General features: G+C 42.5%; 1 protein-coding gene across 1 annotated transcript in view; it reads right to left on the bottom strand.

The window, feature by feature from the left end:
• Nucleotides 1-17,435, bottom strand: part of eps8l3b (EPS8 signaling adaptor L3b) — a 24,320-nt gene extending 6,885 nt beyond the window's left edge. The window contains exons 1-12 of the mRNA XM_063208364.1: nt 17,341-17,435; nt 16,637-16,744; nt 15,555-15,628; nt 13,923-13,987; nt 13,064-13,222; nt 11,577-11,729; nt 10,838-10,935; nt 10,508-10,638; nt 8,486-8,643; nt 3,785-3,914; nt 3,388-3,458; nt 3,204-3,278 (exon numbers count right to left, since the gene is read on the bottom strand). Coding sequence (XP_063064434.1) covers nt 3,204-3,278; nt 3,388-3,458; nt 3,785-3,914; nt 8,486-8,643; nt 10,508-10,638; nt 10,838-10,935; nt 11,577-11,729; nt 13,064-13,222; nt 13,923-13,987; nt 15,555-15,628; nt 16,637-16,671 — 1,149 coding nt within the window. The 5' untranslated portion in view covers nt 16,672-16,744; nt 17,341-17,435. The remainder of the gene's footprint in view (nt 1-3,203; nt 3,279-3,387; nt 3,459-3,784; nt 3,915-8,485; nt 8,644-10,507; nt 10,639-10,837; nt 10,936-11,576; nt 11,730-13,063; nt 13,223-13,922; nt 13,988-15,554; nt 15,629-16,636; nt 16,745-17,340) is intronic.

The raw sequence follows: 17,435 nt of genomic DNA, 5'->3' as shown, positions 1-17,435 counted from the left end.
TGGAGAGGATTAGATACTAGATCAGGTCAGGGCTATTCGATTGGAGGCCTCAGGGCCAGATCTGGCCCTTGCATGGCAAGGCTCTGGCCCTCCACGAGGTCTGAACAAAATGAAAGCATAGGCGTGCTATCTAATATATAATATTAAGTTCAGCCCTTTACGGTGAGTAATTTTATAAACTGGCCCTCAGTGACTTTTAATTGAATACCCCTTTACTAGATTATCATGTCATAGGGCAGGGATGTCAAACACACGCCCGTAAGCCAAATCTAGCCCGCAGTCATTTTATTTGGCCCGCGGTGCAAGATAATTTCAAATGTGTATTACAATAGGCCTATCGTATATACTTGAACATGGAATTTGATGTGTCACAGGAATGGAGGAGAGGGAGTGGGTCCAGGCCAGTGAAACAGCTCACACTCATATGCAATATATACAGGCACATTTACTATGATGGGAATCTGTATTACGTGTGTGTGTGTATGCACAATATTAGTCCTTCTTTTAAATAAATATTGAGTTTGGGCCGCAACTTTGTTCCAGATTTTTTCTTGTGGCCCAATTTCAGTTTCATACCCCTGTCATAAGGGGTCAAGATTGGGGGCAGCACGTTGGGCAGCACCTCAGTAGAGTACCACGGCACCATGTAGTATAGCATATAGTAGATTATGAGGGCAGTGGTGGTTCAGGTGGAAGTTGAGCCTGTTCGGTAACCAGAGGGTTACAGGTTCGAATCGCACCTCACTCTGCCTGACCCCATCGATGTGTCCTTGAGCAAGATACTTCACCCCAAATAATTGCTCCTGGTGGCAGTGTTACCCTGCATGGCAGGCACTGCCATCCACTGTGTGAATGTGAGTGTGAATTCGGTGAATGTGAGGCATACAATGTGAAGTGCTTTGAATGCTTGAAGGAGTGGAAAGGCGCTATATAAATGTAGCCCATTTACTATTTAATTTATCATATACCATCATAGCATAAGGGATCACTAGATACTCTGTCAAGAACAGAGGCAGCACACTGGACATCACCTCAGGGGGGTTCCGTCCTGACCAGTCACCTCCCGGATTACATGCTGGATTAGCCCGGAGGTGAGACGGCAATCCCACCAGCAGTTAATCCCAGAGTTTAGAAAGTAAAACCCCTGACGTGTTTTCCTTTCCCTACTACACAGCCGACGTCACTGGTGTGCTGATCTGACACCTGACAGGAGTGCTCTGCTGTTCTAGAACAGGTGACTTCAGCAGGTTGGTGATCTAGCCAGGCCTGGACTGGTCATCTGCCATGCAGGGTTCGAGCCGATTGAGTTTTTTTGTATATTCTTCTTAAAGAACGGTAGCACAAAAAGGGCAGTCGTGGGTAAGCGGTTAGGGCTTCAGACTTGTAGCCCAAAGGCTGCTGGTTCGAATCCCGACCTTCCACGTTGGTGGGGGAGTAATTAACCAACCAGTGCCATCCTCCTCCATGACTGAGGTACCCTGAGCATGGTACCGTCCCACTGCACTGCTCCCTTTGGGGCGCCATTGGGGATTGCCCCCTTGCACGGATGAGGCATAATGCAATTTCATTGTGTGCTCTGGAGTACTGCGTCACAATGGCAGTTGGAGTTTCCCAGGTGGACTACTGGCATACTGAGGAAGGCAGAACGCTGAAACGCGTCTGTGTAATAATAAAAAAGAAACTATGCATGGTGCAACCTTTTCTCATTTTTCAGTCGAACACCCATGTGTGTGTTTGACTGTTGGGGGAGTGCATCTCATTTCTCACAATGAAACAAACAAACAAACAGGCTTTAATAGACATTGCTACAGGACAATGCTCAATCTATACTACTTGAATACACAACTGGCAGTCATCGATAAGTCAAGTCAATTCTTTTAAGAAAAGCAAATTTTTATTTTACAGTGCTCTCAAGAGAGCAGAGGCCACAGATTGGTTGGTTTGCTTCCTTGACTTGTTTTTGTACTGTAGGTCAAACACGACTGTGTGGACTTTCTTGATGACATGCCAAGCACAAGGGCAATATTTAACTACTGCACTGGCAGCTGCGGTTATTGGGTGAAGGATTTACAAGCCACAGCTGATGTTGCTAACAATGTTTCAGGAAATGGGTGCTTCAATCGACTGGTAACAGTAATCTATTGAGGAACAAGATGTCGCGGATAAACATCAAACAAGCAATTCGCCTTCACATTAACTAAGTCTCTAGAGTTCCAGTTCAGGTCTGTGTTCTATGCTGGTGAATGTGTGCAGCACTACCACACACCAGTGTGCCCAGTTGGCAGAAACTGCAGGAAGGTCAAACAGTCAAGGTCAAGTGCTCATCCAATGACAATTCTGACTGAGAATTACTCATAGTAACACCCAATACAGCAAGCAGGGACGCCGCCAGAAATGTTGGGCCCCATAAAAGATTCGAATTGTGGGCCCCCTTAAGGGCCCCTGTCAGTGCTTGGGTCCTTAGAATCTGTAACACCTCCCTCCCTAGCAGCATTCATGACTGCAAGGCTGATACTTCTAAAGTAAACAGTGAACATATTGTGTTTTGCTTTGCTGTCAGTTGTCAGAGGTTCAGCTCCAGTTAGCGATGACTATATTGCTGAGGTGCAGCTGCGCACTGGAGGGATCTGTGGTGTATTCCAAGGTGGTGGTCTAGCTTCTAACCTGGCTAAGTTAAACCTGGATGAGTTATGAACCTCTTGTATCCTAGCCCTTAAATCTCTGAGTTGAAGGTGGTAAGTGCAGGTTAACCACCACTGATGACTAATAAGTACTTAAATCACTCACGATAGTATACCATGGCATAGAAAAATGATCTGAAATGGCGTTAGAGTCCATGTGTTAATGTTTATTTTTTAAACAAAGTTTAGTAACGATGTCATATTGGAGACTGCCCCTCAGCACAGAGGCTATAGAATCTTCTGATGTCATGCACTGCTTTATGGGGATAACTTCCACTTTTTCAGATAACATTATGATTTGTGGTACATAAACAAATAAAAAAACGATGGATAATAGTTTAAATGTGTACTTACTACTAACAAGAAGTGGTGAAAATTCCTTTAAATCTTAACATGCACAACCACCTTTAACATTCCGAAGAGACTAACTCTGCTTTCAGGAATGCCCTCTGGCCCTAGTTTGACCCTGAATGCTTGGTAAGTGCCATGCGATGAACTGGAGCGTAATGCAATGTAACTTACGAAGGCCAGCATTGAGAAAAAGGCATGGACAAGGTCAGGGGCTCCAGGGTTGTTTATCACACCATTCAGTTTGCCCTGACAGGGAAAAAAACAAACAGTCAGATTCAGACTCTAATCTAATGTACACCAGAGTGTTATTATATGCTCTGTAAACACAATAGGAGAAATGTGACCTTTCACCTACCAGTAGATTGAATCCATATTTAACCTTTTGAAGAAAAGAAAAGTATTCCTCCACTGGTGGTAACATTGGGCCTGTGGAACATATGGAAATGAAGATATTCATTCATTCATTCATTCATTCATTCATTCATTCATTCATTCATTCATTAATTCATTCATTTGTTTATTCATTAATTTATTTGTTCATTCATTCATTCATTCATTAATTTATTTGTTCATTCCTTCACACATTCATTCATTCATTCATTCGTTTGTTCATTCATTCATTCATTCATTCATTCATTCATTCATTCATTCATTCATTCATTCATTCATATTTTTTTCACTTTCAATTTCATCAATTACCTCTCATGTAAAGGAAAAAGGTTACCTTATTTTTAAGTATGTACTGTACTGACCCATGTTTTTCTTCTCCTTCTCCTTCTTCTTTTTCTTCTTCTTGCCCTTGTCCTCCTGTGATGGAGGGCTGGCTGCTGACACTTGGCCCATAAACATCTCTGTGTCATTAAGCACGTGGTTCAGGATCTCCTGATGACATATTCACAAAAAAGTGCTGTCAGTTCATTGTTGTTTCGTTGCTGTTAGCAGTAGTAGTAGTAGTACAACTAATAGTAGTAGTAGTAGTAGTAGTAGTAGTAGTAGTAGTAGTAGTAGTAGTAGTAGTAGTAGTAGTAGTAGTAGTAATAATAGTAGTAGTACTAGTGGTAGTAGTAGTAGTAGTAGTAGTAGAAGTGTAGCTTCTATAATGATGATAGCGGAGGTGGTGGTGGTGATAGTAATGACAATGATGATGATAATGATGATGATGACGACTATTATTATTATTACTGTATTATTATTATGATTATTGTAAGGTGACTCCTATGAGGTCCACATTAGTCTGGAGGGAATTTGTGGATTTTCATAACAATTGTTCACTTTGTGACAAGTTTCTGAATTTTTGCAAGGTGTTAGGTATGGGTCTAAGGTTTCCAAAAATCATTGGAGGCAAGTTGGCAGCGCCCCCTATTGGCCGGTATCCATTACTTTCAAAATGGCCCCTGCTGAAAAGAAAACGGGTTGTATCCTACCTTATTATGGTCTGAAAATGTTGTAGGGTGCAGCTTTTCCCATTTAAATAAATAAAATGATTGTTATGTAAACACCATAATACTATTTAAAGGTAATTTCTTGAAAAATAACTGGTCATGGTCAATTTTTTCTCTAAAAATGATCCATATTACCAAAATCAAGGTAATATGTGTTCAGAAACCAATGGTCAATGACTGAATTTGTAGGTGTGGTATTTCAGCTGGCTACCACAGGCAATTGAAGAATGAAGAAGTTTAGATTGTGCCGCCTAAAATATCGACTAAAATACAAGTCATAATACAGGATGAATTACTGTGAAGTCCCAGTAATATCTAAACAAACAAAAAATACACTCATTTACAGTGTGGCTGTGTACTGTGCACACTACAGTAAAATACTTGAAATAATTGACAGTGATGTGCTGTGAAATTTTACAGTTAATTACTGTGACACCACAGTAATTCTTAACAGCGTAATATAAACCATTTTTTAAAGGGACACTGTGCAGGAAATGGGCAAAAAAGGTACTGCAACTATGCTGCTCTTTGAAACTGGGCAAATTTGATCTTTACATGAAAGATTACTAAGTAATAAACACATATTTTCTAGTGTGGTCCAAGTACAGTCATTTTTGCTGCTAAAAATGGCTATTTTTGGAAATTCAAAATGGCGGACCATGGAGAAGATCCCCCTTTTCATGTATGAAAAGTGCAAATTTTCCAGTCATAATGAATACTTAGAATTTGATGGTGGTGGTAAGTATTCATGAAAAAGGTAACATTAGTGAATGGGTAGTATGAATTCTGGAAATAAACAACTAAAAATCTCACACAGTGTCCCTTTAAAGCAAAATGTGACAATGACATGAAAATGACCTTAAACTAGTAATAAAGAATTGCCATAACAACTATTTCATTGAATGAAATGAGAAACATTGGACTATAACAATTTCAGACAAAAAAGGTGAAATAAGGCCATTTGTCTCCACTGATTTGTATCCACTGATTTTTGAAAACTTTATACATAAACACCCTGCCAAAAAACAGAAACTTCTCAAGAAGTGAACGATTTCATGAATATCGAAATTTGCATAAGAATTCTGGTCCCACTTGGCTTCGCCCCCCCCCCACGACTGAGGTACCATTAGCATGCAACTATTCCACCACACTGTTCTCTTAAAGTGCTGTTTGGGCCTCTCGTTAGCGTTAATGAAATTTTAGGGGATGCAGTGCTGTGTTAGAAAGATGGATGGGAGTTTAACCAATGGACATTCATTGGAGTATCTCAGGTTGGCTCTAATGTATCAACTCTGAGGTGGTATACAAAAGAAAACATGATCCACTATGGGGTATCTAAGGCCCCTTTTGGGCAGCTCATGGGGCTGTGAAAGTCAACAAGTTTGACTGGGCTGTAATGGACTGATCAAACCTATTAACCGATCTGCCTTCCATTCCCCCCTAGATCACACATGTTGTGCATATGCTGTACCTCAGAATTATTGATAACCAATGTTGTGCTTGTCGACTTCATTTGTCAAGCGATTTGTGAGTTAAGTGCATGCAAAAATATGTAATTATTTGGACTACACAACAGAAGTCGCATGTCTGACATGCAGGCACTTCAGCCGCGGTGCAGCGGTTGGGCTGGATATGCACCTTCAGCCTCTGTTCATGTCAAATACTTGAGGCACAGGTTGTAGTGTTATACTCAGTTTCACACAAAAACTAAAATAACCTTTCTTGCCGAGAATGAGCGGTCTTAAGACACCAATCGAAACCTTTAAAATTCACTGCAATCATATTATGTGAAATCCAGAGCACAAGCCAAATGGAACTAGGATTTAGCTTGACTCGCTCCATTCACTTCCATTCAAAATGTTGCTAGTTACAGCCCCAGGTGAAGGGCGTGACTTACATAGGTGACCCATGTTGATTGCGAAAATGGCATTGGTCAGTCTTGCTTCAGCTGCATCAAGTAACACAGCAAGCGCTAGCAACACTAGCTCTCACGGCAAAGCATAATTTGCAACACTCAAGTCGTCAAGTGAACTTCATTGTCAAAATCTATATAACAGGGTTAACACAGAAGTGCCCTCTTGGAACAGTGTGAAGTGTACAGTTCCTGGATGGCTGGTATGGGTGATCTGATGATCTTTTCTGCTGTCATCACCAGCCTCTGTATAGTGCCTACTTGTCTCTAGCTAGACAACTGCCATGCCAGATGGAGAGACTGCTGGTCAGGATGATCTCAATGGCACCCCTGTAGAAGGTGGTGAGTGCAGATGTGGGGACGTCGGCCTCGGCTCTTCTCATCCTCCGCAGGAAGTGGAGTTATGTCTGCGCCTTTTTGACCAGGGCTGTGGTGTTGGTAGTCTATGTGAGGTCATTCGTGATGTGCACTCCCAGGAACATTGTGCTTTTTGCTGACTCCACAGCACTTCCATTGATGATGATTGGGACGTGTGTTGGTTGTTTTTTCCTGAAGTACAGTTATTTCTTTTGTTTTGTTGACATTGAGAAGCAGGTTGTTCCTCTCACACCAGTTGATGAGTTGCTGTACCTCCTCTCTGTACTCTGAGTCATTGTTGTCTCTGATTAGGCCCACCACTGTTGTATCATCAGCAAATTTGAGGATGAGACTAATCTGCCACAGCATTCGTGGGTCATCAGCGTGAACAGCAGGGGAGATAGCACACATCCTTGGTGTTAATGATGGTGGTCGCTGAGGAGTTGTTTCAATGCCAACTCTCACTGCCTGTTTGTGAGAAGGTCCAGCAGGCAGTTACACAGTGAAGTGTTGATGCCTATTGTACTTAGTTTGTCCATCAGATGTTGAGGGATGACAGTGTTGAACGCAGAGCTGAAGTCGATGAACAACATCTGAACAGCACTGTTTTTGTGTTCCAGATGAGCCTGGCAGAGGTGGAGTGTGAATGGATCCAGAGTAGAAGGGAGGATAACCAGCAATATGCAACAATACCAGAAGTAATTGCACATGCCTTGCAGAGCAGAGCAAAGAATAAGCCATCAAAGCAAGCTTTCACAAAGAGGTGGTTGGTTTACAAGTGCGAGAGGACCATGTGACCCGAGTGATCAGACAGTTTGCAGGTGAGGCAGTAATTGAATCATGGCATAACATCTTTTAGTTTTCAGGGAAACCAAAGCACTGATTGAATATTTATTGGGATTGGGCTGCTTGTTGCCAGCAGGAGTGTCACAGTTTCTTAAAATGTTTCAATCATTCACCCTTTCGTCAATTTCACAAAAATAGCATAGTCTATCAAAAGGTATAGTGCAATGTGCTATATTTGTTGTGTTGCATTTAACAAAAATGTAAGGAGCCATGCAGACCATCCTACACAAATGAGTATGGTCAGTGACAGAAATTATAGGGGTGGTATTTCAGGTAGATGGCAATCACAGGTAATTGAAGAATGAACGTGTGTCAAACAAGCTGCCTAAAATAACTTGCCTTAAACACAAATCATAATACAGGAGCAATGGAATACTGGGAAGTTCACAGAGTCACATCTGAATGAACAAAAACAACAATAATACAGCAATTTACTGTACATCTGCACAGTGTGGTTGTGTACTGTGCACATTGCTGTAAATCACTGTAAATCATTGAGCTAGAAATGTGGCATGAGATTAATGGTAATTTGTTGGTAATTTTCAACAGTGCACCTTTTTTCAAGCAGAAAACTGACCATGACTACACATTTGACATGAAAATGAGCTTCAAATGGTAATGTGGTATTGACATAACAACCATTTCATTAAATGGATTGTAAAACGTTGAATTATAGAACAATTTCAGACAAAAATCAGGCAAAATAAGCATTTTATGGATAACGGCCAATAGGGGGCGCCGCCAATTTGCCTCCAATGATTTTTGAAAACCTTAGACCCATAGCTAACACCCTGCCAAAAATCAGAAACTTGTCACAAAGTGAACGATTTTCACGAATTCCCTCTAGACTACATAGGCTGTGAGTGGAGTGGAGAGTGTACGGTAGGTGCACTGACCACATTCCTGTCTGTGTCGCTGTAGGCTGGCGGCTGTGGCGGTGGCTGCTGCTCGTACATGGGATCGTACTGAGGGGGCTGCGGCTCTGGCTCCTGCCAGGGGGGCTGCTGCCCATCGTGGCCAAACATGGGAGGAGGCATCTCCTGCTGCTGCTGGTCTGAGGGACATAGACACACACTTAAAGGTGTACTGTGTAGGGTGGAGGCCAGAGTAGGTGAAACTGTGCTGTCTACTGCCAAATTTGATCTTTTCATGAATATTGACTGAATAATGAACTCATATTTACTTGTATTCCCAAAGCACAGTAAGTTTTGCCGCTAAAAATATCTAGTTCTGGAAATTCAAAATGGTGAACATAATAAGTACTTCAAATTTGATGGTGGTGTAAGTATTCATGAAAAAGGTAACATTTGTGAATGGGTAGCATGAATTATGGAATTAAACTACTAAAATACTACTCAGTGCACCTTTAAACATGAGCAGGTCAGAGAAGACGTGAACACATGACATGGCATAATGTCATGTGGCAATACGTGATATTATATTACACAACATGAAATTACATTTAGCAGTTGCTTGTATCTAGAGCAGTGGTTCTCAACCTTTTTTGAACAAACAACCCCTGGACCTCATCCTAAGCCTCCCAACGCCCCCCTTGACCTCGTCATAAGCTTGACAATGCCCCCCTTAGTAAAATGAAATGGACTAATGCTCCCCAATGGCAACTCAGCACCTCCCCCTCTCAGCTGTATCCTTCTCAACTCCCCCATAGAGCTCCCCAACGCCCCCTGGGGGGCTGCACCGCCCCCGTTGAGAAACAGTGATCTAGAGACATTTACAAGAAGAGGACATAATCAGCAACATACAGTATATTGTGTGGGGAAAAAATAGAATACACAGCATAATCAGCTATTTGACTACATTTGTATGAGCGGCCTAATGGCGAGGGCTGGTTGACAGCTTGATTTAAAGCAACAGAATGCAAAATCTTGAGTTGGAAGATAGTTGAATGGGTCATTACATGCAAATGAATACTCTTTTGGCCATGCTTGTGGTGGTGCATAAGAGGGGAAAACCCTGCTGTCGAGATGACTGGTGTCAGCACAGAGGGGCATTCGTCTAGTGAACATTTGGTAGTGAACATTAATCCTGGTCCCTAAGCCAAGCCTTGTGGGACAGCCAACCAGAAGCCACAAAGCATGTCTGTCTTATTGATGCAAAATTATCTTCCACACGCCACGCTCATCCGTCTTGTTGGTGCGTCTCTCTGAAGTAATCAAGTAGTTACGTGTAGGTAATGGATCGCACTCAAGAAAAAAAAAAAGAAAAGAAAAAGAAAGAAGAAAAAACTGAGTGTGATCCATTCCCTAACTGTCTTATTTATGCACCAAGCAAATAGGAGTGTAGTCTTCCGATCAAATCCTTCATCAGTAGAAATAATAATAAACTTTATTGCAGACACATGTCCATATCATACACCATACAGTATTCAATACTCAATACAAACATTATAAATAGTAAAAAAAAAGAAAAACAAGAACAAAAAAAAAGAAAAGAGAAAAAAGGACATATTTAAAAAATATACAGACTATTGCACCAATGCCTCCTTAGCCTAGAGGTAAATCTGTAGCTACTTTTGGTGGGATTGACTAGAGCTTGAATTATGCTATTCTCTGACCTATCCAGGCGATAGAAAGAAAAAGCAGTAGCTCCTAGTCTCATCCACCTTCATCCATGGCTGAAGCGCCATTGAGCAAAACCTCTGAACCCACATTCCTCTGACGGGACTCGGTACCTAAAGGTACTGCAAGTTGTGTTGGTGTCTATGTAGTGTGATGTAAAATGAGCATATGTCTGTTCAAAAGAAAAAAGTTTACCGCACACTTGTTACTTCATGTTCTTTTATTCAGAGCGAGTCAAACAAGTGGGCGGTAAACTTTTTTCTTTTGAAGTATTGCATATTCCTGCGTTTACCAGCACCTACAAGCTGGATCTTTGAACTTTTGAGCATATGTCTGTACCGTAGTTATTCCACTGAGGTGGCATTTGCTGGGGTGGTGAGGGGTCTCTGTCTGGCATCATGGGCGTAGACCCACCACTCCGGAAACTTCCAGGCCGTTGTTGCTGGCCAATAATGTTCTCCAAATCATTTCTGGAGGGGAAGAAGAAAACCACTATTCAAAAAGACATTCTTTTTTTTTGCAAATTGGTAAAGAACACAGATGCAGATGCTTCTGTCTTTACATCTATTGAAATTCCACTGTGAGTGGTTATTAATGGTGGTGGTTACAATCTAAATTTCAAGATGGGGTGTAGAGAAGTTTCCCATGATTTCCTCCCTAACCGCTTACCTGATGTCTCTCTGAAAGTCTCTTTGCGCGTATGGATCAGGCTCAAAGTTGCCACCTCGCTGGATGGCTTTGTCCAGATCCTCCTTAATAGCCGGGGCCTGGAAGACAACAGACACAGTACAATCATTCAACTCAACTCAGCAGGGCCAGGCTGGACTGGCCATCTGGCATAGCGGACATTTCCCGGTGGGCCCCGCACCCTTGTGGGCCCCTATTTTCAGAAATGTACACCACCAACAAAAATCCGATGACTCTGTTGACTCAGTTCTGCGCCGCTAAATATGAGGGGCCCCTTTAAGCCACAGGTGCCCGGGCCCTATTTCTCACCCAGTACAGCCCTGCTACTTAGTCCAGTTGAGCTCAGACAACGTCCTGGGCCAATCAGACAACATCCTGGGCCAAAGAGCAGCCACAACACCTGTTCCTCCAGCTGCTCTGCTTCTCTTGGCCCGAGGCCGGTACCACTTTAATATAAAGAGGGCATTCACATGGAAATAAAGGGAGGGAAAAGGAGTGAATGAGAGTTGAATGCCAACTTGGGGAGAGCTCTCTCTCTCTCTTTTTCAAACACACATGCACACACGTACACACACCCACTCTCTCTCTGTCCCTCTCTTTCTTGCTCTCTCTCCCTCCGTCTCTCCATCTCCATCTCCATCTCTCTCTCTCTCCCAAATACACACATGCACTCTCTCTCTCTCTTTCTCTCTCTCTCTCACGCCGCCCTCCTCTCTCTCACCTCTGCTTCTGTGCACTGGAACATGAAGACCTGTGGTGGGTTGCGTGGGTTGCTGTTGACGGTGATGGTGAGTATGGAGCTGTAGTCTTCCAGGGCGTCTGAAATGGCCCTCATGTCCATGATGGAGCCCAGCGGCAGGGAATCCAGCGCCACCTGCAAACACGCACACACACACACACACACATGCACGCACACACCCACGCACGCACGCACGCAAACACGCACGCACGCACACACACACACAAAACATGCACACACAAAAGGCGCACATGCATGCACAACACAAACACACACACATGTGCATGCACACACACACGCATGCACGCACACACACACACACACACACACACACACACAAAACATGCACACACAAAGGCGCACATGCATGCACAACACAAACACACACACATGTGCGTGCACACTCACACACACGCACGCACACACACACACACACACACACACACACACACACACACACACACACACACACACACACACACACACACACACACACACACACACACACACACACACACACACACACACACACAGAGTTTAGCTCACAGATGACCTCTGCTGGGGAAAGTGGTACATTGCATCAAACTAATATGGTCCATGTCTCCAAATTATAACATACAAGGAGGGAGGCTTGAAATTGATGGGGGTGGTGAATATTTGTGAAAGATTTGGGAATGGGCAACACAAATGACCACCTACAGATGTTACACATTGTACCTTTAAGAGACAATTACACAACTTACAAATAAGGAGGGAAATCAAACTGCAGCTCGAGTACAGTGTGTGTTTCAAACTCAACATTTATTACACGTATATGATTAGCCGGGCCGAAAGCTGACTGTTGACAAACAGTCAAACAGTCTGGCGAATGCTAAGAGGAATCCGTCTCCATGGAGGGTGGGAGATGGTCTGAGCTTAGTTACTCTGCCATTTAAATTCATTGGAGTTCCGAATTCAAAATTCAAATTGTGCTTTATTAGCATGACTGTTACGATATAGTGTTGCAAAAGCATACAAATAACAAGATAAAAGTGTTAATAGTGTTACCTTAACCAATCAGTAACAGACTCCGAGGGTGAGTTTTGTTTCATCACTCTCAACTATTTGCTGATTGGCAGAACAGTGAGCGAACCGAGCTAAGAGGCTTTCGCCAGACTACGGTATGTGCGGAGGCGGAGCCAAAATCTTTGGGTGGAAGTACATAGGATGGCATCACCAGGCTAGTATATGATGCCCTGATGAAGACAATATGTCGAAATGCAAAAAATGCATGGACCCAGAATTTAATAAAGGCTTTTTAACTTTAGTAAGGAGTGCCTCAACACTTTTTTCCATTTTTGCATGGCTGTTTGGATGCCCATGTTTTTTTAGCACTCTTTTTTTCTTTTCTTTTTTTTTAAAACTAAACTTGGAAAAGTGACCCAGGAAAGAAGCAATCGCTTCTGTCTTTCTGGCCCAATATTCCTCACCTTGGTCTCAATGTCGCTGAGCTGTACGGTGCTCCCCCGCACCTCCATCAGCATGTCCTGGGCCCACACTTTACCCTTGACTGTAAGCGTCTTCAAGCTGCCCAAACAGTCCTCCACGGTGCTCGCTGTCTGGCCATCCAGGTCTGACGTGATGAGGTGCTGAAACAGAATCAGGGGTTTGGTTTTTAGAAAGGCATCACTTCAATAAAGTACACATGGTACATATGTTTACTGCAATGTGCAATAATGTATAGTAGGTCTTTGTCTATGTCTTGTATCTATGTATCTATGTAAGCTGTCATACACCTTCATTTCCCTTGGGATTAATACAATTACTCTACTCTACATCTTATGTGTACCATGCACTTTTCACTCATTATATACACTCATCCATTACAGTGTCTTTATGTGTAGAACTGAACTGCAAGACACGTTTCTGTGTAAACAGACATTAAAGATGTATCTTATTACTAAGGCGTGTATTGTATTATATTATTATTTTTACATTGCTGCATGATTTTCTGTGCTTCTGCCATGTTTATAAAATGTTTTGCCAGCGTCGTGGGCCTAGAAAGCACTGTAATTTGTTTTGACCATAAAGCTGACTGACTTTTGCTTTGACAAGCTACTAGTGAGAATTCACGGTATCAATATTTTGACAAAAAAGAAAAACCAGTGGAAAAGGTGCCGACAGATGAATCACTGGTGATTGCACAACACATTCGCAGCACACTATGACGTTACACTGAGGTATGTACATGTACGTATGAATGAGGGAGTTCCACAGAAGCAGGGGTTCAGAAGTCACGCAGCATTGCTTCATGCTCTGCTGGCCCAATAAAAGACAGTAAAACCTCACCTCAACCCTGTGCTGGAAGTTGTCGGGCTGTTTTGTAACGGACTCTGAATATGTCTTTCGTTGCACTGGAGAAGAACAAACAAACACAATCAACAATGAGTTGGGATGGTAACAACAATTCTTTGCTTAGTAACAGAGTGGATGGATTGATCTGGGGAGGTTCTGCCACAGACAGTAGATTCTACTCTTCCTGTATTCTCTCTGGTTCTGTGGTAGTCAGGGTGTTGCCCAGGTGACACATGTAGTAGGCTCAGGAGCATAACGGGATGTTGGGATGATTATAAGGGCCCAACAAGGACAGAGGACCCAATCAAGGCAATCAATAATAAACTATGTAAAATCCTGTTAGAGGTGACAGGACTCTGGTAGGAAGAGAGCCTGGGAAGGATTGGCAATGACCTCAGGTCCGACTTGAGCCCAAGACCCCAGACTGATGATTTGGTGGCTTAACCCACTAGGCCAGGGGTGGGCAATTATTTCGGCCCAAGGGCCGCATTGGGTTTAGAAAGTTGACCAAAGGGCCAGATGTCGTAGGCAACTTGCCCGTGCCAATAATAAGAAATGGTGTACGCCAACATAATTACACCATTGTCAGGTATGCCCTTCCTGCTAATTGTATCTAGTTGTAGACTTTAGTAATCTAATCTTCGGTTTCCAAGACCCTTGTTTTAGGTAGCCAATTTAAGAATGAGTGACCATATGAATCTGCCTTTTTTTTTCTTGAAAAGGCTCTGAGGGCCGAATGAAATGGCTGAGCGGGCCGGGTGTGGCCCCCGGGCGTGAGTTTGCCCACGTCTGCACTAGGCCATTAGCCTGGGAACTCCCATACTGCCTTTAGTTCTACACAATCGTTTCGATCTGAAAGACAGTATGGCGAGGATGACTCATAACGTACAAGATCATGGGATCTGTGTCATAATGGCCAAGCATTCCGACCTTAACAGTTTCTCTGCCCAATCAGAGAGCAGGGCAGTGTGTCATAATAGCCAAGTATTCCGGCCCCATACGGAATTTACAATAGGCAACTCCCCAGACCTAATCTCACTTGTGATTAGGTCTGGTGTTAACCAGGCAACTAGGCCATGGTTGTCCCTATAAATATGCAATTTTTCATGGGGCCCAGGATGTCTAGCAGTAGGGGTGGGTATTGCCATCCACCTTGCGATACGATACACATCCTGCTACAGGGGTCACGATACGATACATGTGCATCCCGATACGGCAATACGTATCGCAATATTTTAAGCCTTACTACATTTTAAAAAGACTAAACAAAATTCGGATATACTGTACGTATGTTTAACCAAATGTTACTTTTTCTGTAGAGCAACAGTTACACTGTAGTGAATGTAGAACACGGACTTCACAAAAGTGTAGGCCTACTGTTCACGATGTTCATAACGATGCCAGTCATTCCAGTTGCTGTGTAGAAGTCAATTTATTTTATTAAATGAACGACGCCTGCGATACAATACGTGTACAATACGTGTAACATTTCAAACTCAATCGACCTTTCTGCTTATACGCAATGGTATCCTTCATTCATTGTCCATGAAAGTACAGTGCACCTGGGCAGGTTATTAAAATCCTGGACAATCAGGAAAAACCTGGACAGGTGGCAATTCTACTCACTGTAGATGGACTTGGCACTGGGCCTGGACATGGTGGAGGATCTGGAGGAGGGCTCCTCTGGAGTGTAGCCCCCCCTGCAACACAACCACACACAGATAAAGATACACAATTACTTCAGATACAGACACACAAAACGCACACGCACACACACGCACAAACACACACACGCTGTGGAGAGAAGAAAACAAAATGTCTGTCTTTCTCTCTCTCTCTCTCTCTCTCACTCACTCACTCACTCACTCACTCACTCACTCACTCACACACACTCACACACACACACACACACACACACACACACACACACACACACACACACACACACACACACACACACACACACACACACACACACACACACACACACACACACACACACACACACACACACACACGCGGTGGAGAGAAGCCACTAAAAACAAAAACAAAATCTCCCCCTCAACTCTCTCTCACACAGAGAGACAAAAGCAATGTAACCTCTGTCTAATGTCTCCTAGCAAACACCAGGGAAGAGCCATATTTGCCAGTGACATCACAGATTACCTTAGCACATACATATACGTATACGTATATGCGTACGCACACACATGCGTGTGCGCGCACGCACACACACACACACACATACACTCTCCTTTTATAAGCTTTCATATACAGTATACAGAGAGAACATAGTTGTAATGCCAGCCATAAGCTTTACAGTATTCTCTGTCCAACCATATTACATACATAAACATAGCAGTAAAAGAAGCAAATGTAGAGTGCCATTTTGACTGTTCTCTGTACAGACCATTGTAAAATTGGATAAGGTACCGTATGTTCTATAAGCTATGGGTTTTTTATGAGCCATGCATAATTATTCAAACAAAAAAAAGCCATAAAAAAGATCCAAACCTTTTAAAAACCATATCAGAATTGACAGGTTCCTTTGTAAAGATACGTTTCTGTGTGTATTTCTACTCATGAATTTAAGTTGGTGTAGTCTTTGTTTTTATAATATGGGACTACATTTAGGTATAGTTAATTTTCATTTCAAGTGCCCAGCTATTTTATCCACTGTATGTGTGCAAAATGTATTAATTCCATACCTTGATGAGGGGCCATTGTAGTTCTGCCAGCTCATTCCTTAATTGGACGAGATGACACGACTCAGCAGTGAAACTGTTAATCCGAAAGTTGCCAGCTCACCTTTTCCCCTGCAATAATCATTTCACATAAACAATAATTAATCCGAACTCACTGGCTGTTTATAGAAATAGTTTAGATTAGAAGTTGTGAGTGTCGTTTCCTGTACAGGGAACAGGGAGCTGCAACTGATTTGATAAGGAGCTCATCATAAGAGATAGAAACTAGTCTGATAGCTCGGATTGTTCATCTTAAATAAATAATAATTTACAACCAATCAAAATACAGATCACATTGGTGGGGATAGGGAAGGAATAGCCGAAATGAGATGTATTGTCAATCATTTCAAGTATCTAATTGAAATCAGTCTTCAACAAACACTAATGCCATTCAGCTTTTATACATCAGTAACTCCATGAAAATAAAGCAAAGCCAATTTAGGCCTACTTCATTTCAGAATTGCTTGGGGTATGACATATCCCCTGAAAATGAATGGACATCAAATGATGCATTCTTAATGCACTCTCTATGCATTCTTACTACACATCACATACCATAGTTTCGAGTAGCCACAATGACTGGTGGTTTGCTGAAACAATTCCCCACAAACAGGTAATGAAATGTATTCTGCGATGACAAACTTATTTATTATTCTTAAATTAGGTACCTGGAAGCATGCGTCTTCAGCATTCCATCTTTGAGTCTGTTCCCATCATGTTGAAGACCTCATCACACCCATTCCATTCCTCACCCAGACAAAAA

The sequence above is a fragment of the Engraulis encrasicolus genome, chromosome 10, assembly GCF_034702125.1.
Source record: "Engraulis encrasicolus isolate BLACKSEA-1 chromosome 10, IST_EnEncr_1.0, whole genome shotgun sequence".
Classification (NCBI taxonomy): Eukaryota; Metazoa; Chordata; class Actinopteri; order Clupeiformes; family Engraulidae; genus Engraulis; species Engraulis encrasicolus.
This window is presented reverse-complemented; position numbering and strand designations above follow the sequence as displayed.